Source organism: Heptranchias perlo, chromosome 19, assembly GCF_035084215.1.
Source record: "Heptranchias perlo isolate sHepPer1 chromosome 19, sHepPer1.hap1, whole genome shotgun sequence".
Classification (NCBI taxonomy): Eukaryota; Metazoa; Chordata; class Chondrichthyes; order Hexanchiformes; family Hexanchidae; genus Heptranchias; species Heptranchias perlo.
In genome coordinates, this window is record NC_090343.1 from 44,820,670 (window position 1) to 44,846,335 (window position 25,666).

At 44.5% G+C, this 25,666-nt stretch overlaps 1 protein-coding gene across 1 annotated transcript in view; it reads left to right on the forward strand.

Annotated features, from left to right (window-relative positions):
• ddx27 (DEAD (Asp-Glu-Ala-Asp) box polypeptide 27) overlaps nt 1-25,666 on the forward strand; it is a 40,725-nt gene that overhangs the window by 12,323 nt on the left and 2,736 nt on the right. Inside the window, exons 8-20 of the mRNA XM_068000662.1 lie at nt 753-926; nt 1,771-1,921; nt 3,419-3,518; nt 4,540-4,681; nt 5,832-5,985; nt 7,386-7,467; nt 10,333-10,510; nt 11,539-11,645; nt 13,465-13,561; nt 14,719-14,813; nt 19,948-20,071; nt 20,221-20,317; nt 21,178-21,252. Coding sequence (XP_067856763.1) covers nt 753-926; nt 1,771-1,921; nt 3,419-3,518; nt 4,540-4,681; nt 5,832-5,985; nt 7,386-7,467; nt 10,333-10,510; nt 11,539-11,645; nt 13,465-13,561; nt 14,719-14,813; nt 19,948-20,071; nt 20,221-20,317; nt 21,178-21,252 — 1,576 coding nt within the window. The remainder of the gene's footprint in view (nt 1-752; nt 927-1,770; nt 1,922-3,418; nt 3,519-4,539; nt 4,682-5,831; nt 5,986-7,385; nt 7,468-10,332; nt 10,511-11,538; nt 11,646-13,464; nt 13,562-14,718; nt 14,814-19,947; nt 20,072-20,220; nt 20,318-21,177; nt 21,253-25,666) is intronic.

The following is a 25,666-nucleotide window of genomic DNA, read 5'->3' on the forward strand; positions in this document are numbered from 1 at the left end:
CTTCCGCCCTTCCCTGAAGACCAGGTGAACTGAGGCCTCTTACCCCTACTGAGATCAGCTGACTTAATGCAGGTCAGGTGTTAAACCTAGCTCCATCTCAGTCAGTATGGCCACTGGTGACTGAACAAAAGTAAATGGTCTCTGGTGCAATAAGTACAGAATTACTGATGAGCAGAGGATCCAGAAACCCTCTATCCCAATTTCCCCGGTAGTTCTCTGCTTCATGGTTGAAGGAAAGGAGTAATCAAATCAACTTATAGTTAAAGTGATGGAGACAAACACAACCTTGAGGTCTTGTGATGTCAGCATTACCTTTTGGATTAAAAACAAGTAACCTGCTGAGTCTCGTGCAGCACAGAGGGGAGGGGGATTGGAGGCTGGACTATAACTGTCGGGGACCTGCTGCATCTTGGGAAGAATGGCAGGGGAGAGTTCGGCTGTAACTGCAAATAATGTTGGGTTTTTGGATCACTTTTGAGGCTATAATCTTTACTTCACATGTGAAAATACCTGGAGCACTCATAAGGCTGGGTGGGGTGTCCTGTGGAATACCTTTGTGTTAAACGTGGTTGTCCATTCGCATTTCATTCCAAACACATTTTAAGCATGAATACCTCACTTAAATCACTGATAGCAAGAAACAAAACAAAAAAGTTCATATGTTGCCGATTGTCTATTTTACTTATAACAAAAAATTAAGCTCATGCATGTGTGTGTGTTGATTTTTTTCTCTTCATTCCCCTGCTCCATAGGTAAAACTGCTGCCTTCATGCTGCCAGTCCTAGAACGTCTGATCTACAAGCCACGACAGGCTCCTATTACCAGGGTGTTGGTTCTGGTTCCAACTCGTGAGCTTGGTATCCAAGTGCACTCTGTCACCAGACAGTTAGCACAGTTCACAGCCATCACCGTCTGTCTTGCTGTTGGTAAGTTTAGTGTGTGTGTTTGTGCATCGCAGTAAGGTCTTGCGTATAAAGAACTATGTATACTTTAAGATTTGAGATGTGTGGCTACTTCTGGATAGAGACTCTTTATTTAAAAACGTGTACCATTAGTGTGCTGGCAATCAGTGCCACAGAGCAGGGGTGGGTGTAGGTTATAGTTGAGTTCTTGATCTGAGCCCTGTCAAGTGTGGAGATGTTGATCAAAGGCTGTGACATCTCCCATCAGAGGGGGGATAGAAAATCTGCAACAAGGGGCTTGCTGGGGAGACTCTGGCTACACAGGGTGTTGTTGGCTTGTCTCCACACTGTGCTGCAGGAGTCTGCCCAAACAGAGAAAGAGAAGAGGATAAAAATAAAGGGAAACTTTATTAACACTCCATTTAAAGAAAATACCTTTATCATAAGATTTTACAGAGCTTGTATAATTATAAAGTAGTAGAGGATGATATCAGAGTCTGCACATTGCATAAGGCATGATTAGCAGCATAGAATGTTTTTACCTAATGTACATATTCTTCAAGTACATTTAAAAGATTGTAACTGTACTACATTTTTGCTTTTAATGCAGAAATTCTACTGCAGTCACTATGATTAAACAGGACCTTTTTGAGAAAATAAGTTTCATTTTGCAATAAATCCTAGATACAGCACATGGTGGGGAAGTAGTTTAGAGGGACCTTTGCTCCATGGGTAATGAGGCAATGTGGAGGGTCCTGCTTTATTTTGTTGAATGGATAATTGTCTCTCACCAGTGAGAAAGAAGGAATGTGGTGGATGCTGCAGTACTGCCCTAGATAACGATCTGAAATGCCCTGTCTGCTTCCAGGTGGACTGGATGTAAAAACCCAGGAGGCATCTCTGAGAGCAGGACCCGATGTTCTCATTGCCACCCCCGGCCGACTGATCGATCACCTTCACAATTGTCCATCCTTCGACCTCAGCAGCATTGAGGTCCTTATTTTGGATGAAGCGGACAGGTAAAAGGGGATAAAGCAGCCCTGTCCATTGGTAAAGAGGTGGGAGGGAAGGGACCGGAACAGTCCCATGGGTGGGTAAAGCTGAGGAGGAAATTGTCTCATTAATGTCAGCAAATGTGTGAATTTCAAGTTTTTGTTCCAAGTACACTGACAAACTGTTAAGACTTATGATTTCCAAAGGATATTAAAAACAAAGCAAAACTTTGAAACAAAAGGGGAATAATTTATGTCGGCTGTACCTCTACATGGATTGGTGAAAAGTTTCTTTTTTCCAGTTTTCACCTCTTTTCCCTGAAGGCTTCAGTTTGTGTCGTGATGTGGGTCCACAGGCACTGGCAGCTTTCTGGCACTTTGTGAAAGTGGCCATTCTTCATGTGCGAACATGGACCATGAGCACTGGCAACCACGAACGAGACGTCACAACCGAGCTCGATCACGTCCTCGCTTGATATCCCCACACACGCACTTTCCAGTAAGGCCCACTGGATTGGAAACGGGAGCCCTGATTTTGTGCTTCCAAACTCGGGCACTGAGGCTAGTCGTAGCACCCCAGCTGCACCCTGCCTGAGAGCAGCTAGCTCAGCAATCGACCCTGTTGTCTTTTTTTAGTCTATATGGCTCAGTTACATGCTGTCCTTACCAAATGAGCCCTGTGGCCCTATATCTGTGTTAAGAACATAAGAAATAGGAGCAGGAGTAGGCCATATGGCCCCTCGAGCCTGCTCCGCATTCAGTCAAATCATGGCTGATCTTTGACCTCAACTCCACTTCCCAGCCCGATCCCCATATCCCTTGATTCCCCTAGAGTCCAAAAATCTATCTCAGCCTTGAATATATTCAGTGACTCAGCATCCACAGCCCTCTGGGATAGAGAATTCCAAAGATTCACAACCCTGTGAGTGAAGAAATTCCTCCTCATCTCAGTCTTGAATGGCCGACCCCTTATTCTGCGACTATGCCAACTAGTTCTAGACTCTGTGTCTACCCTGTCAAGCCCCCTCATAATCTTGTATGTTTCAATGAGATCACTTCTCATTCCTCTAAATTCCAGAGAGTATGGGCCTATTCTACTCAACCTCTCTTCATAGGACAACCCTCTCATCCCAGGAATTAATCTAGTGAACCTTTGTTGCAACCCCTCCAAGGGAAGTGTATCCTTCCTTAGATAAGGAGACCAAATAAAGGGTACTACTTGTATCCTGTCCCACATTCATTTTCATTTACCCACCCCTCCCAGGTTCTTGCTGATTTTCCGCTGGTTTCCTGTCGTCCAACATATTAAATTTAAATGAAGTCCTTGTCTTTAAATCCCTTCATGTCTTGCCCCACCTACCTCTAAGTCCTCCATCCCTATGACCCCTCCCGAAAGCTGCATTCCTCTGACTGTGACTTTCTTCTGCTGTTGAGTGCTGCTGCAGAAAAAAAAATTGGTGAAATCCCTGAGTGAGGTGACTGAATAGTGCTGTTGTGTCTGTTCCTCTCCCCTTCCCTCTGCAGAATGCTGGACGAGTACTTTGAGGAACAGATGAAGGAGATAATTCGTCTCTGCTCCCATCAGCGACAGACGATGCTGTTCTCTGCCACCATGACTGATGAGGTACGTGGAGTTGTTGCTGTGTAATGGCCTGGAAGAATTTCTACCATGTTGCAGGGCCAGACTGAGTGCTGAAAACTAAGAGTTAGTTGAGGCAAACATCAAACTCTGGGGATAGATGTAGGGAGCCTCTCATCAACCTTTCCCTGGTATAAATCTTTTCTATACCCTCTGCATGGCCTTCACATCCTTCCTAAGTAGTGTGCTCAAAACTGGACACATTATTCCAACAGCATCCTAAAGAAAAATTTGTATAGATTTAGCATTACCTCTTTGCTGTGGTACTCTGTTCTAGGATCCCATGTGTGTTTCTTTTTACAAATTTAACAGCTAACCATCCCACTTTTAAAGATTTGTGTACTTGAACCTTTAAGCCCCTCTGCCCTGCTACACTATTTAGTGTACATTTCCTCTCATTCTTCATCCAAAATGTGTCACCTCACATTTCAACACATTAAATTTCAATGAACATCTACGTACCCGATCTACCAACAGTGGTCCCAACACTAACCTTTGGGGGATGCCACATCCCTCCAATCAGATATATGTACATCTACTAACCACTACTCTCTTTTTGTTCTCTAGCCAACCTACCCAGCCTGCCACATATCCTTAAAATTGTATACCTCAGTGTTATCAACAAGCCTCCTATACAGCACCTTGTTAAATGTGTTTTGAAAATCCATGCACACACCATCTATTGCATTTCCTGTATCAATGCACACCGTTATTTCGTCAAAAATATCTTATTAAATTTGCCAGACCTGCCTTGCCTTTCACAAATCCGTGCTGGCTGTCTTTAATCGATCCATGTTTTTCAGTGAGTATTAATTTTATCCCATATATTATGGCTTCTAGAAGCATACCCACTGCCACTGGCCTGTCGTTACCTGGTTTATTCCTTTCTTCCTTATGTTAGTGTCTATTTTCCAAGAACACTTGCTTATTTGGTCAGAGGATTTAATTTAATATTTTCAGACCAGATTGTGAACGCACACACACTCACCTCTATCTTTTCCTGCAGGTGAAAGATCTGGCATCGGTGTCACTGAAGAATCCAGTGCGAATCTTCGTCAACAGTAACACTGACGTAGCACCGTTCCTCCGTCAGGAATTCATCCGAATCCGCCCAAACCGTGAAGGGGACAGGGAGGCAGTTGTTTCAGGTAAGTGTGGAATGTGTTTGAATTGCAATGCAACTGGTGTCCCAGCACAACTAATTATGAATGTTTATTGGTCTAATTGTTCAACAAGTTTTTTTCCCGAATTTGCTGCTGCCAGTACATTGGTGACAAACACTAACCTAGGGCTGGTCACTTTATTGCCTGGTCAAGCAAGTACAGAGCTAGGCAAAAGTTGGGGAGGAGAGGAAAGAATAAAAGGGAAGAGAGTCCTTACAGGAAGCGGGGTGGGAGGAAGTGTAATCAAGGTGGCTGTGGGAGTCGGTGGGCTTATAATAGATATTGGTTGACAGCCTATCCCCAGAAATGGAGATGGGGAAGTCAAGCAAGGGAAGAGTCGGAGAGGGCCCACGTGAAGGTGAGGGAAGGGTGGAAATTGGATGCAAAGTTGATGAAATTTTCCAGTTCGAGGCTAGAGCAGGAAACAGCACCGATACAGTCAACAATGTACCGGAAAAAGAGATGAGGGAGGGGACCCGAGTAGGACTGGAACAAGGAATGTTCCACGTATCCCTCAAAGGCAGGCATAGCTGGGACCCATACGGGTTCCCATAGCGACATCTTTTTATTTGAAGTGAGTGAAGTCAGAGGAGAAGTTGTTCAACATAAGAACAAGTTCAGCCAGGCGGAGGAGGGTGGTGGTGGATGGGGACTGGTTGGGCCTCCGTTCCGGAAGAAGCGGAGGGCCCGCAGGCCGTCCTGGTGGGGGATGGAGGTGTAGAGGCACTGGACGTCCATGGTGAAAGGGAGACGGTTAGGCCGGGAACTGGAAACTGTTAAAGTGGCGGAGGGTGTTGGAAGAGTCGCGGATGTAGATCGGAAGAGACTGGACAAAGGGAGAAAAAAAGAGTCGAGATAGGAGGAAATATGTTCCGTGGGGCAAGAACAGGCTGAAACGATGTCTGTCTGTGTCTCTGTGTGTGTGTGTCTCTCTGTCTCTATCTTTATCTTTGTCTCTGCCTCTGCCTCCATGCTTTCTTTCAATAGGGAATTTGTATTTAATATGGGGAAGGAGTGACCAGAGGCTGTGCATTTAATATGAGGGAAAGGGCAATTGAATAAAACATGGTCGGTTTTGTACTTGATATGGGGTATTGCATTTGGTATCATCATTTTTTCTTTCCTCCCTCTGTAGCTCTGCTGACTCGTACGTTCCAGGACCACGTGATGCTGTTTACACAGACTAAAAAACAGGCCCATCGAATGCACATCCTCTTGGGCCTGATGGGACTGAAGGTTGGAGAGCTGCATGGTGACCTCTCTCAAACCCAGCGACTGGAGGCTCTTAGGTAAGGGGACCAACCAATTGAAAAGTTGGTATAAGACACACGACTCTTTCTACCCCATGTGGGTAAAGGCACTGAACGTTGTGGTAAGCCACGCAGAACTGAAATTTGATTCCCAATCTGTGCTGAATGAACTTATCTCAGTTGGAGCACCACATATTGGCCTCAGTGCCCCTTGATTAGGGTACACAAATCAGTCTGGGTTCCCTATTCTTGATCATTATCCAGTGACCCCCCGCCTCCTTTCCCCGGCTGAAAAGTAAGTGTGTATGGATGTCAGATGGAGGTGGGATTGGGCTTACCCTTGGTGCCCTCTGCCGAAGAATAGCCCGCTGACTCAGTGTCTAGGTTCACACTTGAAGAATGGGCTCTTGGGTGAGGTATGAGAGGGCTGCCAGCATCCATGGAACCATACCCCAGCAGGCATTGGTGTCTTCAGGAGAGGAGTGTGAGTAACAGATATTGCAGCGTCTCTACTGCTGTCGGTGTTGTGTGAGTAGTTCAGTTTGTGGCTGGACCCTGACACACTAATTATATTCAACATGATGTTCCTAATTTTAAACCATAGTCTTATGGGGGTGCTCATCACAACTTCATTAATGAACATTTCCTGCACTTCTCACTTACGATGAAGGTCCCAGATGTAGTGCTACACACTTGTGGGATTGCCACTCCAGTGTAGTTCCCTTGTGTTCCTACAAATTTGTAATGCCTTTCCTAATAGCTACGCCTAAGCTATAGTTTCCACTGTAATCTCTCGGGGTTCTCAGGGTAGTGAAGGCTCTCTATATTTTGTCTTATTGGGTATGCTCTGGTTAACATTATAACCTATAAGAGATGACCTAGCCTCACATTTTCAAATGCAGAATTTGTTAAAGAATTTCAAAATCTATTGATGGTTTAGCAGATAAAGATGGTGTTTAGTGTGGTACTCAGGCAGGCAGACAGGGAGGTCCAGGTTGAGTTGCTGCTCTGTGCTGAGTTAACTAATCGCAGGCAGGACAGCAGCTGGGGTAGTACAGTTAACCTCAGGCCTGGACCTGGGGCTAGTGCGTGGTGGGGAACAGATCAGCCAGGTTCCCATCCATTGGCCCCTACTGGAAAATGCTTCCGTTAGGGTGAAGATAGGGCTATTAAAGCCCTTCAAGGTAAAATAACTTTCTAACCCTTACACTCTATACTTATGCATGTAGAGTGTTTCCTTCGGTGAAGTACAAGAGCGCAAATTTGAATTTAGATTTTTTTTTTCACCCAAGAGTTTTTTTGCGCCAGAAGTTCTGACCTCTTGACCACGGGTAATATAACTGTGGTCACTTCCTGGAGAGTGCTCCACTGCAGAAATGTGACACAGTAAATATCAGGCTGTTATTGGCATATCCCTTGTCTTTATTTCCATGGTTCAGGCGCTTTAAGGATGAACAGATCGATATTCTTGTAGCCACTGATGTTGCTGCCAGAGGACTGGACATTGATGGGGTCAAAACGGTAAGTGACTCAATAAATGTATAGAGGGGTATTTGATGGGGGAATTAGCAAGTTACATAGAGGGGTAGTTGCTGGTGATATATTCTGTGCTTGTATTATTCTTGGTCCTGTTGCCTAAAGGCACTTTTACACTAACTGAGTGTGGCTGACAATAGGTGCAGTGCTGCCCCAATCAGTGGCACTCTGCAACTTAAAGTCCTATAGTCAGGAGTCAGAGACCCAAATTTTCAATGGTCTTGTGAGCTGCTGTTGGATCTCCCCTGACCTTTAAACTGGTGGAGCTAGATTTCCTCCCTTTTAACTCTGGCCTCCAGTGTTCCTTGATTAGTAGTGGCCGCACCAGCTACGTTAAACTAAGGAAAGTGGTACACTCTCAGAGAGTCTCTGTTGGAACTGTAGCTCCTATAAAAGTGTCTTAAAACTACTCAAAAGGATTGGCTCTTCTTCAAAGCTATGTGATACAGTAAAGATCTCATAAAATCATAGAAATTTGCTGCACAGAAGGAGGCCATTCAGCCATTGTGTCTGTGCTGGCTTAAAAAAAAGAGCTATCCAGCCTAATCCCACTTTCCAGCTCTTGGTCTCTAGCCTTGTAGGTTACGGCACTTCAAGTGCACATCCAAGCACCTTTTAAATGCGATGAGGGTTTCTGCCTCTACCATCCTTTCAGACAGTGAGTTCCAGACCCCCACCACCCTTTGGGTGAAAATATGTTTCCTCAGCTCCCCTCTAATCCTTCTACCAATTACTTTAAATCTATGCACCCTGGCTATTGACCCCTCTTCCTATCCACTCTATCTAGGCCCCACATAATTTTATATACCTCAATTAAATCTTCCCTCAGCCTCCTCTGTTCCAAAGAAAACAACCCCAGCCTATCCGATCTTTCCTCCATAGCTAAAATTCTTCAGTCCTGGCAACATCCTCCTAAATCTCCTCTGTACCCTCTCTAGTGCAATCACATCTTTCCTGTAATGTGGTGACCAGAACTGTGCGCAGTACTCTTGCTGTGGCCTAACTAGTGTTTTATACAGTTCTAGCATAACCTCCCTGTTCTAATATTGTATACCTCATTTAATAAAGGCAAATATACCGTATGCCTGCTTAACCACCTTATCTACCTGCCCTGCTACCTTCTGGGATTTGTGGACATGCACTCCAAGGTCCCTCTGCTCCTCTACACCTATCAGTATCCTCCCATTTATTGTGTATTCCCTTGCCTTGTTTGCCTCCCCCAAATACATTACCTCACACTTCTCCAGACTGAATTCTATTTGCCATGTTTCTACCCACCTGACCAGTCCATTGATATTTTCCTGCAGTCTACAGCTTTCCTCCTCACTATCAACCACATGGCTAATTTTAGTATCATCTGCAAACTTCTTAATTATGCCCCCTACAATTAAGTCTAAATCATTGATATATACCACAAAAAGTAAGGGATCTAGTATTGAGACCTGCGGAACCCCACTGGAAACAACCTTCCAGTCAGAAAAACACCCGTTGACCATTACCCTTTGCTTCCTTCCACTGAGCCAATTTTGGATCCAACTTGCCACTTTCCCTTGGATCCCATGGGCTTTTACTTTTCTGACCAGCTTGCCATGTGGGACCTTGTCAAAAGCCATGCTTAAATTCATATAGACTATATCGAATGCACTACCCTCCTTGTTACCCCCTCAAAGATTTCAATCAAGTTAGTCAGATACGACATTCCCTTAACAAATCCATGCTGACTGTACTTGGTTAATCCGTGCCTTTCTAAATGACGATTAATACTGTCCCTCAGAATTGATTTCAGTAATTTGCCCATCACTGAGATTAGGCTGACTGGTCTGTAATTACTCGGTCTATCTCTTTCTCCCTATTTAAACAACGTAGGCAGTCCTCCAGTCCTCCGGCACTACGCCTGTAACCAGAGAGGATTATAAAATGATGGTCAGAGTCTCCGCTATTCCCTCCCTCACTTCTCAACAGTCTGGGATACATTTCATCCAGGCCTGGCGATTTATCTTCTTTCAAAGATGTTAATCCCCTTAATACTTACTTCCTCCCTCACTGTTTATCCCATCCAATATTTCACAATAACTACAATATCTGCATCGTCCCCCTCTTTTGTGAAGATAGATGTAAAGTATTCATTAAGAACCGTACCCACATCTTCCGCCTCCACAAATAGGTTACCTTTTTGGTCTCTAATAGGCCACCTTTTTGGTCTCTAATAGGCCACCTTTTTGGTCTCTAATAGGCCACCTTTTTGGTCTCTAATAGGCCACCTTTTTGGTCTCTAATAGGCCACCTTTTTGGTCTCTAATAGGCCACCTTTTTGGTCTCTAATAGGCCACCTTTTTGGTCTCTAATAGGCCACCTTTTTGGTCTCTAATAGGCCACCTTTTTGGTCTCTAATAGGCCACCTTTTTGGTCTCTAATAGGCCACCTTTTTGGTCTCTAATAGGCCACCTTTTTGGTCTCTAATGGGCCTACTCTTTCCTTAGTTATCCTTTTGCTCTTTATGTATTTATAAAACATCTCTGGATTTTCCTTGCCAAATTTTTTTTATGCCCTCTCTTTGCTTTCCTGATTTCCTTTTTAAGCTCCCCTGGACTTCAATAACATTGTCTTTGGGACCTATACAATAGAATGTTGTTGAGGTGGGTGGTGGAGTCCTGACCGAGAGAACACTATAACCGAGATTCTGTTCCCATGAGAATCTTTATAATTTAACAGACTACAGTTTAAAAACATTTGGTGAAAACTGTGATCTGCATTTGACAAGTCATGAGAAGGTCTAATCCTTAAATAAACTGACTGCTTACTATATGTCGGTCGGCATCAGTAACAGAGTCTTTGTTCTTTCTGAGCCAGGTGATAAACTTCACGATGCCCAATACCGTCAAACACTACGTGCACAGAGTGGGCCGAACAGCGCGAGCAGGCCGCAGCGGTCGATCTGTCTCACTAGCTGGAGAGATGGAAAGGAAAATGTTGAAAGAGATTGTGAAGAAAGCCAAAACTGAAGTGAAAGCTCGTGTCATCCCACAAGGTGAGAGTTGACGGGACAACTGTTGTAAAGCCACCTGTCTTTAGCTGTGGGTCCTCTGGATCCCAGATCTGCACTTGTCTGTGTGCCATTCTGCTCCTGATCACCATCCATTGACTTCTGCTGGAAAGTGTGTGTGTGGGGGCGTCGGTAGAGAACAGGCTGTTAGTAAAATAACCTGCTGACGTTCACTGTCTAGGCTCACACATGAAGAATGATCACTGAGATAAGGTGCTGAAGGGCAGTTGGTGCTTGCGGAGCCATATCTCAGAAAGAGTTGGTGCTCACAGGAGATGAGGGAGAAAATTGTACAGTTCGTAACAGCACAGAATACAATGGGCTGAATGGCCTCCTGTGCTATAATTTATATGACTCTGTAAATTTGTGATGGGGGGAGGAAAGCACCTTTTGAACACAGAATTTACAGAGCGAACTTCACCATCTCTGCCCTTGTTAGGAATCAAGAATTATGATAGCATCTGTCCTTCTGTTTAAACAGGAATCATCAGTGGAACTGACTCAAGTTAATGATTGTCCCTTCATATTAAAACAGCTCCCTTACACTCAGAAACTCATCATAACCATTCCTCCTCAGTACATGCTCCACATGGTTTAAATTAAAAATGAAATAAAATCACCATGTTTGACCTCCGTCTTTGCAGAGTTATATCGCAGCCGGGCTTGCAATGGGGCACTGCATTCGGTCTCAATGTCCCTGGGCTAAGGAAGAAAAAAATAGGGCAGGGTTGCTGCTGCAAACTGTGTAAACGTTAGTGGGGGCAACATTGACACTGATGCCTCCCACAGTTGAATAGCCCTCCATTACTCACTGTCCAGGCTCATAAATGTAAAATGACTACTTGGAAGAAGGCTGGTGACCCCTGTGGAACTGTACCCCAGCAAAGTGGCACCTTCAGGAAAGGAGGGGGTGATGGAGGTGCCACAAGGATACTTTGGGCGCCTCAGTGATGTGTACATAACCTGTCCTGTACAGGACCTTGTGCTGATGCCCTCGTCCCCTATCTTCACAGAGGTGGTGATGAAGTTCCGGGACAAGATTGAGAAACTGGAGAAGGAAATTTACGCTGTGCTACAGCTAGAAAAGGAGGAGAAGATGCTGCAGCGATCGGAGGCTCAGGTATGTGGTATGTTACCCCAAGTATTACACCACTTTACAGGTTGTATTTCACTGTTACAAATGAGGCGTCGAAGATGGGCTGCAGGATGACCAAGCACTGGGAATATTCATCACCGACCGGTACATGATGACTTGTACCTGAGCCGTCAATTCCAACATAAGGCAAAGCATTTTTTTTTATTCGTTCATGGGATGTGGGCGTTGCTGGCGAGGCCAGCATTTATGGCCCATCCCTAATTGCCCTTGAGAAGGTGGTGGTGAGCCGCCTTCTTGAACCGCTGCAGTCCGTGTGGTGAAAGTTCTCCCACAGTGCTTTTTTTAAAGTAAATCTCACAGATATTAAGTAATGGTGAGTTCCCTACTTACTGATATCTTCCCACTGGGCACTGATTCACATTTTGTGTAGTGAAGGGTTGATGCAATGTGTTAAAGGGACTCCGTGCCCAGAAGGTCGTTACTTTAACCTGGTTATGATTAAATGTCAAGAGATGAGGGCAGAAACCCTAATTGCTTTTAAGAAGTACTTGGATATGCACTTGAAATGCCGTAACCTACAAGGCTACAGACCAAGAGCTGGAAAGTATAAGAGTAAGGAAGTCTTACTACAATTGTAGAGGGCTTTGGTGAGACCTCACCTGGAGTACTGTGTATAGGTTTGGTCTCCTTACCTAAGGAAGGATATACTTGCCTTAGAGGCAGTGCAACGAAAGTTCACAAGATTAATTCCTGGGAGGAGAGGTTGAGTAGAAAGGCCTATACTCTCTGGAGCTTAGAAGAATGAGGTGATCTCATTGAAACATATAAGATTCTGAGAGGGCTTGACAGGGTAGATGCTGAGAGGATGTTTCTCTTGGCTAGAGAGTGTACAACTAGGGGGCATAGTCACATGATAAGGGGGTCAGCCATTTACGTTGGAGATGACGAATTTCTTCACTCAGAGGACTGTGAATCCTTGGAATTCTCTATCCCAGAGGGCTGTGGATGCTCAGTCGTTAAATATATTCAAGGCTGAGATGGATAGATTTTAGGACTCTAGGGGAATCAAGGGAATGGGGATCGGGCAGGAAAGCGGAGTTGAGGTCGAAGATCAGCCATGATCTTATTGAATGGTGGAGCAGGCCTACCCCTGCTCCTATTTCTTATGTTCTTACGAAAATGGGATTAGGCTGGATAGCTCTTTTTCGGCTGGCTCGGACACGATGGGCTGAATGGCGGCCTCCTGTGCTGTAAATTTCTGTGATTCTAGATGTGTGTGTTTACAAAATTACAGTCTGTCCTTTCCTCTCTTTCTCTTTTCCCCCCCGGGCACCCTGTGCTGCTGTGAGATGGCTGCCAAGGTGGATGTGTGACTGGACTGGAGACAATTATTCAATTCCCCTTTGTTCCTTTTTTTAAAAAATAAGTAATTTTATGGGAACTGGTTCAGGTTCTGCCTCTGCCACAGCATTAGCCACATGGGTTGGTTGAAGCTCTGCTAAGTGATGATGCCCTTTATTGTTGCCCCATGTGAACTAGTTCAGTGTCTGGGCCAATAGTGGCAGCTACTGTGGTAATGCCCGTGATCATTAAAAAGGACTTTCCAACAAAATGCATCAACTAATAGGAGCATCTCTGTCATGATTTTTTCTCCCCTTCTCCCAAATTGCTGTTGGACCCAGCTGCGTAGTTAATTACTGTGTAGTAACTGATGTGGGATGGTGAGAATAGCAGCGTTTTGATCTTAACCCATATTGGGAGTGGAAGGAATAGCACTGCCATTAACCTGGGACACTGTGATTAGCAGGTGAGTATTGATTCCTGTTTTACTTGTTCCCTGCAGATCAACACCGCCAAAAGCAAGCTGCAGAAGGACAACGAAGAGATCAGGCCAGAGCGCAGCTGGTTCCAAACCAGAGAGGAGCGGAAGAAAGAGAAAGGTAAGCTTCGTTCTGGATAGTGTGCCAGATAGTTTGTGCTGCGGCAAAAGACTGTCTATCATGCAGAACAGTCGCAAGGTATGGGGAGGGAGGAGTCATCACAAGAACAATCAATGGGTTATGTGCTTGGAAAAATTATGGAAAGTGTGCTAGGAGAGGGTTTTTTGCTTGGAATGATCATGGCAACGGTCAGAATAAATAAGGTTGCGGGGGGGGCGATATTGCTTGAAATAGCAATGGTGAAAGACGAACTGATGGGCAGGGGATACTCCTTGGAATAACGGTGTTGAAGGGCAGACTGAGGGCAGGGAGTGGCAGTATTAAAGGATGGGCTGATGGTTGGTAGAAGGAGGTAAGGATGATAGCTTCTTGTAGCATTGATGTAGAGGGTTGGGGTTCATGGCTTAAAGTGATGGTAGTTAATGGGCAGAAAGCATCCCTGAGTTAAGGGAATACCATAAACCGGATAGGGACTGTTTCCTGGTTGTGTGGAATGTGCAGCTTGAAACAGAGCAATATATGGCCATATTTTAAATGTCAAAAACAGATCCAAAATCTTTCTGCTATTGATTAATAAATACAAGCAGTTAGACGTTACCTTTGACAATATTGGTAGATGAATGCTTAACCCATTTGTATGACCATCCACTATTGTAACGCAGGTGTTAATCTGTTTATTTTAAATGGGTTAATGCCTGTTAAAATAGTGGCCTGAGAAATGTCATACAAATGCGTTAAGCTTCCGAGCAGTAATTTTTATCCTAACTAATCGATCTCCTATGGTCTAGAATAAGTGTAATTTTCAGATGAAGTGGATTTGTGGGGGAGGATAGTTGGAACAGGGTGCACAGATCCAATTTAAAATGGGAACTAAAGCTATATATTTTTATATTTCCATTCCAAATTTCTATGTTCACATTTATAATGGAAATGACTTTTGGAAACCCATCACCGTGTAATTACACTCTCCCACCAGTGGTGGTGTTGCAGTGACTCCATGGGGAGGACAGTGTAATTACATCGTTACACGTTTACATAGGCAATTTCCATTAAATATAAATGTAGAAATTAGTCGTAGAGAAAGTTAACAGGAAATATGTGCAAATGTAAGATTTTCAATAAGATAACATGTATTCAATGCTTTCTTTCTAACCCAGTTGCAAAAGCTCTGCAGGAATTCGACATTGCCTTGAGAGGCAAAAAGAAGAGGAAATCATTCATGGAAAATATCAAGAAAAAGGGAGAAATGACGGTGAGTTCCAGTCAGTGTGTTTGGGGTATTTAATACCCCTATATTAGATTATTCTGGAGTGTTTTTTTGCACAACTTTTCACCATCAAGAACACGTGAAAGTTCAAAGCTCCTTGATGGCTGACTAAAGGTAAATGTGGTACTTGGCTATACAGTCCATGACATCCCAGGTTCAATTCCAGATCTACGCCGAGGTAACTAATCTCAGCCAGAACAGTAGTACAGTAATACAATTGACCTCCATGCCTTTGGGTTAGAGAAGAGAAAAAAAAATTAGCCATGGTTCTTGCTCCTGATCACTATCCAGTGAATCCTATTTTAAAGTGCATGTGTTTTGATGTCTGGTAGTAATCTCACATTCATTCCCAATGCAAGGCTCGTTAAGAGGCACATAGAGTTACATAGAGACTACAGCACAGAAACAGGCCGTTCGGTCCAATTTGTCTATGCCGTTTATACTCCACGCAAGCTTCCTCCCACCCCTCTTCATCTAAACCTATCAGCATATCCTTCTATTCCTTTCTCCTATGCTATTTGCCTTAACTACTCGTTGTTCCGCATTCTTACCACGCTTTCAGTAAAGAAGTTTCTCCTGAATTCCCTGTTGGATTTATTAGTGACTATCTTATATTTATGACCTCTAGTTTTGGACACCCCCACAAGTGGAAACATTTTCTCTGCGTCTACCCTATCAAACCCTTTCATTATCCTAACAACCTCTATCTGGTCACCCTTCAGCCTTCTCTTTTGTAGAGAAAAGAGCCCGAGGCTGCTCAGTCTTTCCTGATAAGGATAGCCTCTCAGTTCTGGTATCATCTTGTGAATCTTTTTTGCACCTTCACCAAAGCCTCTGTATCCTTTTTATAATATGGAGACTAGAACTGTTCACAGTACTCCAAGTGTGGTCTAACCAAGGTTCTATACAACTTCAACATAACTTCTCTGCTTTTCAATTCTGTTGCTCTAGAAATGAACCCCAGTGCTTGGTTTGCCTTGTTTAATAGCCTTATTAACCTGTGTCGCTACTTTTAGTGATTTGTGTATCTGTACCCCTAGATCCCTTTGCTCCTCTACCCTATTTAGACTCTTATTAACCAAGCAGTATGTGGCCTCCTTATTCTTCCTACCAAAATACACCACCTCACACTTACCTATATTGAAATTCATTTGCCATTTACATGCCCATTCTGCAAGTTTATTAATGTCTTCCTCTATTTTGTCACATTCTTCCTTTTGTATTAACTACGTCTCCCAATTTGGTGTCATCCGCAAATTTTGAAATTGTATTTCCAATTCCCGAGTCCAAATTGTGAACAACAGTGGTCCCAGCAGTGATCCCTGTGGAACACCACTTCCCATTTTTTGCCAGCCTAAGTAGCTACCCTTAACCCCTACTCTGTCTGTTCTGTTTTGTAGCCAACTTGCTGCCCATTCTGCAACCTGTCCCCTGACTCGACATGCTCTGATCTGAGTCATGAGTCTACTATGTGGTACCATATCAACAGCCTTTTGAAAATCCAAATATATTACATCTACTGTATTACCCTTTTCTGTTACTTCTTCAAAAAATTCAATAAGGTTGGTCAGGCATGACTTTCCCTTCTGAAATCTGTGCTGACCACTCTTTTATATTTTTGGTTTCTAGTTGTTTTTCTATTACATCTTTGAGTAAAGATTCCATTACCTTTCCTACCACTGACATTAGGCTAACTGGTCTATAGTGCCCTGAATTTGTTCTGTCTCCCTTTTTAAATATAGGAATAACATTAGCTGTTCGCTAGCACTATTCCCTTTCCTAATGAATTTTTATATATAATAGTGCCTCTGCTATCTCTTCCCTAACTTCTTTTAATATGCGTGGATGCAATCCATCCGGACCAGGGGTTTTATCCTCTCTAAGTTTGATTAGTGTATCAATTGTCTCCCTCCTTTCTATCTTAAATGCCTTTATATCTTTTTTGATCTCTTCTAATGTCATGTCCACCTTGTTAGTCTCCCTATAATACTGAGGCAAAGTAACTATTCAATATTTCTGCCATTTCGTTGTCATTACCTGTGAGTTTATCTTGTGCATCCCTTAATGGCCCTATCCCTATCCTGATTTTTCTTTTGTTATTTATGTGTCTGTAGAATACTTTACTATTTTTATATTTCTTAATAATTTAATCTTGTAGTTTCTCTTTGTTTTCCTAATTGTTTTTTTGACTTCTTTCCTAACCCCTTCGTATTCCCTTTTATCATCCTCTCCTTTATTGTCTATGTACTTAGAATATGCTCTTTTAGTTTCAATTTTACCCTTATCTCTTTATTCATTCATGGTGTTGCATTATTGACTAGTTTGTTCTGTTTTTTTTAGAGAAATATACTTCTCCTGAACTCTCTTGATCACCGTTTTAAATATTTCCCACTACTGTTCTATCTCTTTGTCTGTCAACATTTTTTTCCAGTTTACCTTCCCTAGTTCCATTCTCATCCCCATAAAATTAGCTTTTTTTCCAAACTATTACTTTGTTCCTTGTCTTTCTTATGCCTTTCTCATTCATTATTTTAAACCTTATTATGTTATGATCGCTATTGCCTAGATGTTCCCCTATTCTTATTTCTCTTATCTGCCCTGGTTCATTTCCCATTATTAGATCCAGTAGTGATTCCACGCTTGTTGGGCTTCTTACGTACTGGGTAAGAAAGGAGTCCCGAGCAGGCTGTAAAACTTCCATTCCCTTTTCCCCTTTCCCTATCTCTCTTTGCTGGTTTATTTGAGGGGAGTTGAAATCTCCCATGATTATTATTCAATGTCTTTTACTCATTTCATAGATTTGTCTACATATTTCATCCTCCACTTCCCTTCCACTATTAGGTGGTCTGTAGAATATCCCTATTAACATGATCCTTTCTTATCCTTTGTCTCAATCCATATGGATTCTGTTTCTATCTTATTGTTACTACATCCCTTTATTTCATTGCCGTGATGTTGTCTCTAATTAGTACAGCTACCCCATCCCTCACTTCTTCCTTCCCCATCCTTTCTAAATACATTATATCCTGCAGTATTTAATTGCCAGTCCAGTTCTTTATTAAGCCATGTTTCAGTTATCCCTACCAAATCTGGCTCCTTGCTACGAATTATTGCCTTCAGTTCCCCCGTTTTGTTTTGGATGCTGTGCACATTGCTGTACAGGCAATTTAATTTGTTTTTATTAATTGTTCCCACTCACTTTATTTTTAGCAGTTATTTTATACTTGTGTTCTATAACTGTATCTGTTCCCTGACCGTTTGTTACCCTTATTCTTTACCTTGGTCTAACCTTTACTCTCGTCTTCTGTTTCTTTTATCGTTAGGCTTATGTTATTTTCACCACATCCCTCCCCCTGTCTTACTAGTTTAAAGTCCTATCCACAGCCCTATTTATCCTTTCTGCTAGGACCCTGGTCCCATTCCGGTTCAGGTGGAGCCTGTCCCAATAGTACCGCTCCTTCCTGTCCCAGTACTGGTGCCAGTGTCCCATGAAACGGAACCCCTCCTTCCCACACAAGTCTTTCAGCCACACATTCACCTTCCTGATCTGTCTATCCCCATGTTATTTAGCACATGGCTCAGGTAGTAATCCTGAGATTACTACCTGTGAGGTTCTGGTTTTTTTTAAATTTAGTTCCTAACTTCTGATATTCCCTTAGCAGGACCTCTTCCCTTTTCCCAATTTCATTGGTGCCGACATGGACCACGACCTCCCTTTCCAAGTTCCTCTCCAGTTGCTCCAAGATATCCTTTACCCTTGCAACACACCCTCCTGGACTCTATCAGAGGACGCTATCTATCCCCCTAACTATCGAATGCCCTATGACTGCAACCTTTCTATTCTGCTCCTCCCACTCCCCCCCCCCCCCCCCCCCCCCCCCCCCAAAACCTTGGACTGCCTCCTGCTCCACATTGCCATTGTTAGCTTTTTGGCTGTCCTCCCTGTAATGTTCATCATTATCCTCACAAGTAACAAGTACATTGTACCTGTTGAATAGGGCCAGTGTCTACGGGACCTCCTCCTCTATCTCCCCTTGGTTCCCTGCTGACTGACTGTCACGCTCTCCCCTTCCTGTACTTGTACTTTCCTCTGAGGTGTGACTGTATTCTGGGAAAAGGACTCTGAGCTGGAGTGTCTCAAGGCAGAGACATTTCCTGCAGATGTGGCAATCCGGGACAGTCTCACTGCCCACAAACTCCCACATACTGCAGTCCCAACACACCACCTGTGCTGCCGTCTCTAATTTTTATTTATTTATTTATTAGCAGTAATTTATTGCTAGAACCAACAATCACTTGATGTTTAGTATTAATTAGCTGATTAATTCGTTTGATTTGAAATTAATTAGTAATTAATTACTCTGATTATTTATTATTTATGTATAGCAGATTCTTATTTAATGAAAATTGGATCCCTTTCATGTTGTTTTCCTCTGCTTAGTTTATTTCGACCCCTTGGATCTATTTAGGCTATTTAGCCTCTTAGGTCTATTTGTTTACCTAAAGGACATTATGCTCTTAATACTTAAGTGAAGGGAAATGGCATTACGAGATGAAGTCATCTCACCCATGTCAATCAATCTGTATAACATTAACAGAAGATCAAGAATCGGAGAAGAAGGGAGCATTTCAGATTCCTAGAACATTGGGGTGAGTTCTGGGGATGCCTTCACCTAAACCAACTGAAACCAGTGACCTTTTGGCGAGGGTAAATAGAGCAGAGGGCTTAATCTGGATGTATCTTGATGGGGAGTGAAAAAGTTAGCTACACATAAGCAATGCAGATGGAGAATGTAGAATTTGAGCAAGAAGGGATTAAATCGTGCAGGAGGCAGGGAAGCTGAGAGGGGAACCATTTGGCTGGTCCTCTTCATTTCTTTTCCTTTTCCCTTTCCTGTGGGAAGTACTTGGCAACTACTCCGCTCATCCCTACAACACAACAGGACAGGCAGTATCAGGGATGCTCCATTTAGGGAATAGCGGTGGTGAACCCGTCTCACTACTCCATGGTGCCCAGTAAAGGTGTGTCCTTAAAAACATTGACCTGAGGTGACTTCTGCGGGCGAGGCTGTGGTGTATCGTAGCAGATGCGGTGATGTTATGCTCTCATTTACCTCAGGCGGAAGAGAGAACGCAGTTTGAAATTGTGAAATCACAGATGTACGCGGAGCGCATCGCTAAGCGAGGCCGCAGACCAAAGAGAGCACGAGTGATGCCCGAGGACGAGCCAAACCCAGCTGCAGGTGGGTAAACGGTACAATCGGTGCAGGGCGAGACCAGAGTGAACCAAGATTTCATCAGTTTAACTTCTGTTGTAAAAGTAAATGAATTGCTTTTATTTAACAGTACAGTCGAAAAAATGTTCATATATTGAATAATTTTTTTTCTCTAGGAAATAAAAAGAACAGAACAAACAAATCAAAAAAGTCTGTGTTTGATGAAGAATTGACAAACACAAGTCAGAAGGCCCTTAAACAGTACAGAGCCGGGTAAGTAGTGTCATAATGTTAAGTAGTTGGATGGCTGGGTAGAGGCACTGTGAGGGGGGAGGGGGGAACGTGTAGCAGAGTATGAGCATAGTCCCTTTGTAGGGAGGGCAAATAGTTGGATGGGAGGGCATTGCTGTTGGGAAATATACAGCAGGTGTGAAATATAGCTGAGCTGGAGGCTAGCAGCCCTCAGTTGGGTCCCGGTGCTGGATTTTTGACTGTGTGGGTGGGAAGCCCCCTCTGTGATGGATGTCCAGTTGGGGTCAGAGAGCAGCCCCCCTGAATACACATTGTGGAAATCTGTATTGAATGTATAATTGGCTGGGTACTGCCAGTTATTACCACAGGCTTTCTCTGCGGCAGGAATGTTTAAGCTTTTGTCTCTTAGGCTGCATAGGTGCATACCATGGAGCCTCACGGGCCTCCGTGACTTGTGTGGGAAATAGAAGATGTCACACTGGTGCAATGGGGAGAGCTTTTCTTAGTTTGGGGTTAAGGTTTAGCTTGGAACAGAGTAGAAAAAGCTATATTCTACATCTAACCATTGTATACCTGAAATGGGAGTGCTTTATGTTAAGTGAACTAAGAGTGTGTTCCATTCCCCAGCACTAACACCGTTCACCGTAATGAGAATAAAACCATTGCCAGTGGACTGCAAGTGGAGGGAGTAATTCACTGAAGCATCCACGTGTTAATAGTGTGGACATTATTGGTGCAGAAACACTGTCCTGTTTGCCTTCACAACAACCACCACACTTCAAAACTCACTGTGAGGCACTTTCAGACATTTCCCATGTCAGAGATACGGTGTATTATAATATTTCAGTATCAGGATTCATTGCATCTTGGTTTCTTTGCAGGCCGTCCTTTGAAGACCGGAAGAGACTCGGAATATCGCAGCACAGGAAAGGCAGTGCCTTTAAATCCAAGTCCAGGTAAACGTTTCCGCACTGGCACAAACGGTTGCCAATGGGTGGTCCTCCAGCCAACGGGAGAGGGCTGCCTTTGCAACGAGTATTGGTACGTTCAGAAAACCAGTGGTCCGCAGCCCAAAATACACTTCGGATTAGCACCGGTGATTATCAGGTCGGACTGCATGCTCCGATCATTCCAGACCACCAAAACCCATCCACCTTACTGGTGTCCTCAGTACGTTGAGAAATCCCGAAGTGTAAACAACACTTTCTCTGAGCTCATGTAATGTTCTGATGTTTTTTCAAAAGGGGAGTTTTATTCCCATTGTTTCTACCTTCCCCTCCTGAAGGCTATAACTTGAGCTGTAGTGCAGTTCCACAGGCTCGAGCAGCCCTCTGGTATCTCGCCCAAGGACCCCTGTCCTAGACAGGTGAGTCTTGGTAGTTTATTCAACTCCATTGAGGGCACCATAGCTAAGCCCAGTCGTGTCCCCATTCGGTTTCCACCAAAGTGCACTTTCCAACGAGGCTCAGGACTAAGTGTCACGGCCGATAGTTCTCCTCCCTAGCTCAAGGGTGCTGAGGCCAATTTCAGTGCCCCCAGCTGAGACCAGCTAACTTGGCACATATCTGGAATCGAAACGTGCATCTTCTGTTTGGCTTTGTCATGGTGACATTTCTAATGGTATAATTATAGAAAGTTACAGCACAGAAGGAGGCCATTCAGCCCATCATGTCCATACCGGCCGAAAAAGAGCTATCCAGCTTAATCCCATTTTCCAGCGCTTGGTCCATATCCCTGTAGGTTATGACACTTCAAGTGCACATCCAAGTAACTTTTAAATAAGTTGAGGGTTTCTGCCTCTACCACCCTTTCAGGCAGTGAGTTCCAGACCCCCACCACCCTCTCGGTGAAAACATTTCTCCTCAGCTCCTCTCTAATCCTTCTAACAATTACTTTAAATCTAGGCCCTCTGGTCACTGATCCTTCTGCTAAGGGAAATAGGTCCTCCCTATCCACTCTATCTAGTCCCAAGATAATTTTATATACCTCAATTAAATCTCCCCTCAGTCGTCTTGTTCCAAAGAAAACAACCCCAGCCTATCCAATCTTTTCTCATAGCTAAAATTCTACAGCCCAGGCAACATCCTCGTAAATCTCCTCTGCACCCTCTCTAGTGCAATCACATTTTTCCTGTAATGTGGTGACCAGAACTGTACGTAGTACTCAAGCTGTGGTCTGATCAATGTTTTACAGTTCTAGCATAACCTCCCTGTTCTTATATTCTATGCCTCGGCTAATAAAGGAAAGTATCCCGTATGCCTTTTTAACCACCTTATCCCTGAAGGTAGCAGGACAGATAGATCTGTGGACATGCACTCCAAGGTCCCTTTGTTCCTCTACACCTCTCAGTATCCTCCCATTTATTGGGTACGGTAGCATAGTGGTTATGTTACTGGGCTAGTAATCCAGAGGCCTGGACTAAAATCCAGAGTCATGAGTTCAAATCCCGCCACGGCAGCTGGCGAATTTAAATTCAATTAATTAATTAAATTCAATTAATTAAATAAAAATCTGGAATTAAAATACTAGTATCAGTGATGATGGCCATGAAACTACCGGATTGTCGTAAAAACCCATCTGGTTCACTAATGTCCTTTAGGGAAGGAAACCTGCCGTCCTTACCCGGTCTGGCCTATATGTGACTCCAGACCCACAGCAATGTGGTTGATTCTTAATTGCCCTCTGAAATGGCCAAGCAAGCCACTCAGTTGTAAAATCTCGCTACGAAAAGTCATAATAAGAATAAAACCGGCACCGGACACGACAACGGCAAAACACCAAGCCCAGTCGACCCTGCAAGGTCCTCCTTACTAACATCTGGGGACTTGTGCCAAAATTGGGAGAGCTGTCCCACAGACTAGTCAAGCAACAGCCTGACATAGCCATACTCACAGAATCATATCTTTCAGCCAACGTCCCAGACTCTTCCATCACCGTCCCTGGGTATGTCCTGTCCCACCGGCAGGACAGACCCACCAGAGGTGGCGGTACAGTGATATACAGTCAGGAGGGAGTGGCCCTGGGAGTCCTCAACATTGACTCTGGACCCCATGAAATCTCATGGCATCAGGTCAAACATGGGCAAGGAAACCTCCTGCTGATTACCACCTACCATCCTCCCTCAGCTGATGAATCAGTCCTCCTCCATGTTGAACACCACTTGGAGGAAGCACTGAGGGTAGCAAGGGCACAAAATGTACTCTGGGTGGGGGACTTCAATGTCCATCACCAAGAGTGGCTCGGTAGCACCACTACTGACCGAGCTGGCCGAGTCCTGAAGGACATAGCTGCTAGACTGGGCCTGCGGCAGGTGGTGAGCGAACCAACACGAGGGAAAAACTTACTTGACCTTGTCCTCACCAATCTCCCTGTCGCAAATGCATCTGTCCATGACAGTATTGGTAGGAGTGACCACCGCACAGTCCTCGTGGAGATGAAGTCCCGTCTTCGCACTGAGGACACCATCCAACGTGTTGTGTGGCACTACCACCGTGCTAAATGGGATAGATTCAGAACGGATCTAGCAGCTCAAAATTGGGCATCCATGAGGCGCTGTGGGCCATCAGCAGCAGCAGAATTGTATTCCAGCACAATCTGTAACCTCATGGCCCGGCATATTCCTCACTCTACCATTACCAACAAGCCAGGGGATCAACCCTGGTTCAATGAGAAGTGTAGAAGAGCATGCCAGGAGCAGCACCAGGCGTACCTAAAAATGAGGTACCAACCTGGTGAAGCTACAACTCAGGACTACATGCATGCTAAACAGCGGAAGCAACATGCTATAGACAGAGCTAAGCGATTCCACAACCAACGGATGAGATCAAAGCTCTGCAGTCCTGCCACATCCAGTCGTGAATGGTGGTGGACAATTAAACAACTAACGGGAGGAGGAGGCTCTGCAAACATCCCCATTCTCAATGATGGCGGAGTCCAACACGTGAGTGCAAAAGACAAGGCTGAAGCGTTTGCAACCATCTTCAGCCAGAAGTGCCGAGTGGATGATCCATCTCAGCCTCCTCCCGATATCCCCACCATCACGGAAGCCAGTCTTCGGCCAATTCGATTCACTCCACGTGATATCAAGAAACGGCTGAGTGCACTGGATACAGCAAAGGCTATGGGCCCCGACAACATCCCAGCTGTAGTGCTGAAGACTTGTGCTCCAGAACTAGCTGCGCCTCTAGCCAAGCTGTTCCAGTACAGCTACAACACTGGCATCTACCCGACAATGTGGAAAATTGCCCAGGTATGTCCTGTCCACAAAAAGCAGGACAAATCCAATCCGGCCAATTACCGCCCCATCAGTCTACTCTCAATCATCAGCAAAGTGATGGAAGGTGTCGTCGACAGTGCTATCAAGCGGCACTTACTCACCAATAACCTGCTCACCGATGCTCAGTTTGGGTTCCGCCAGGACCACTCGGCTCCAGACCTCATTACAGCCTTGGTCCAAACATGGACAAAAGAGCTGAATTCCAGAGGTGAGGTGAGAGTGACTGCCCTTGACATCAAGGCAGCATTTGACCGAGTGTGGCACCAAGGAGCCCTAGTAAAATTGAAGTCCATGGGAATCAGGGGGAAAACTCTCCAGTGGCTGGAGTCATACCTAGCACAAAGGAAGATGGTAGTGGTTGTTGGAGGCCAATCATCTCAGCCCCAGGGCATTGCTGCAGGAGTTCCTCAGGGCAGTGTCCTAGGCCCAACCATCTTCAGCTGCTTCATCAATGACCTTCCCTCCATCACAAGGTCAGAAATGGGGATGTTCGCTGATGACTGCACAGTGTTCAGTTCCATTCACAACCCCTCAGATAATGAAGCAGTCCGAGCCCACATGCAGCAAGACCTGGACAACATCCAGGCTTGGGCTCATAAGTGGCAAGTAACATTCGTGCCAGATAAGTGCCAGGCAATGACCATCTCCAACAAGAGAAAGTCTAACCACCTCCCCTTGACATTCAATGGCATTACCATCGCCGAATCCCCCACCATCAACATCCTGGGGGTCACCATTGACCAGAAACTGAACTGGACCAGCCATATAAATACTGTGGCTACTAGAGCAGGTCAGAGGCTGGGTGTTCTGCTGCGAGTGACTCACCTCCTGACTCCCTAAAGCCTTTCCACCATCTCCAAGGCACAAGTCAGGAGTGTGATGGAATACTCTCGACTTGCCTGGATGAGTGCAGCTCCAACAACACTCAAGAAGCTCGACACCATCCAAGATAAAGCAGCCCGCTTGATTGGCACCCCATCCATCACCCTAAACATTCACTCCCTTCACCACCGGCGCACTGTGGCTGCAGTGTGTACCATCCACAGGATGCACTGCAGCAACTCGTCAAGGCATCTTCGACAGCACCTCCCAAA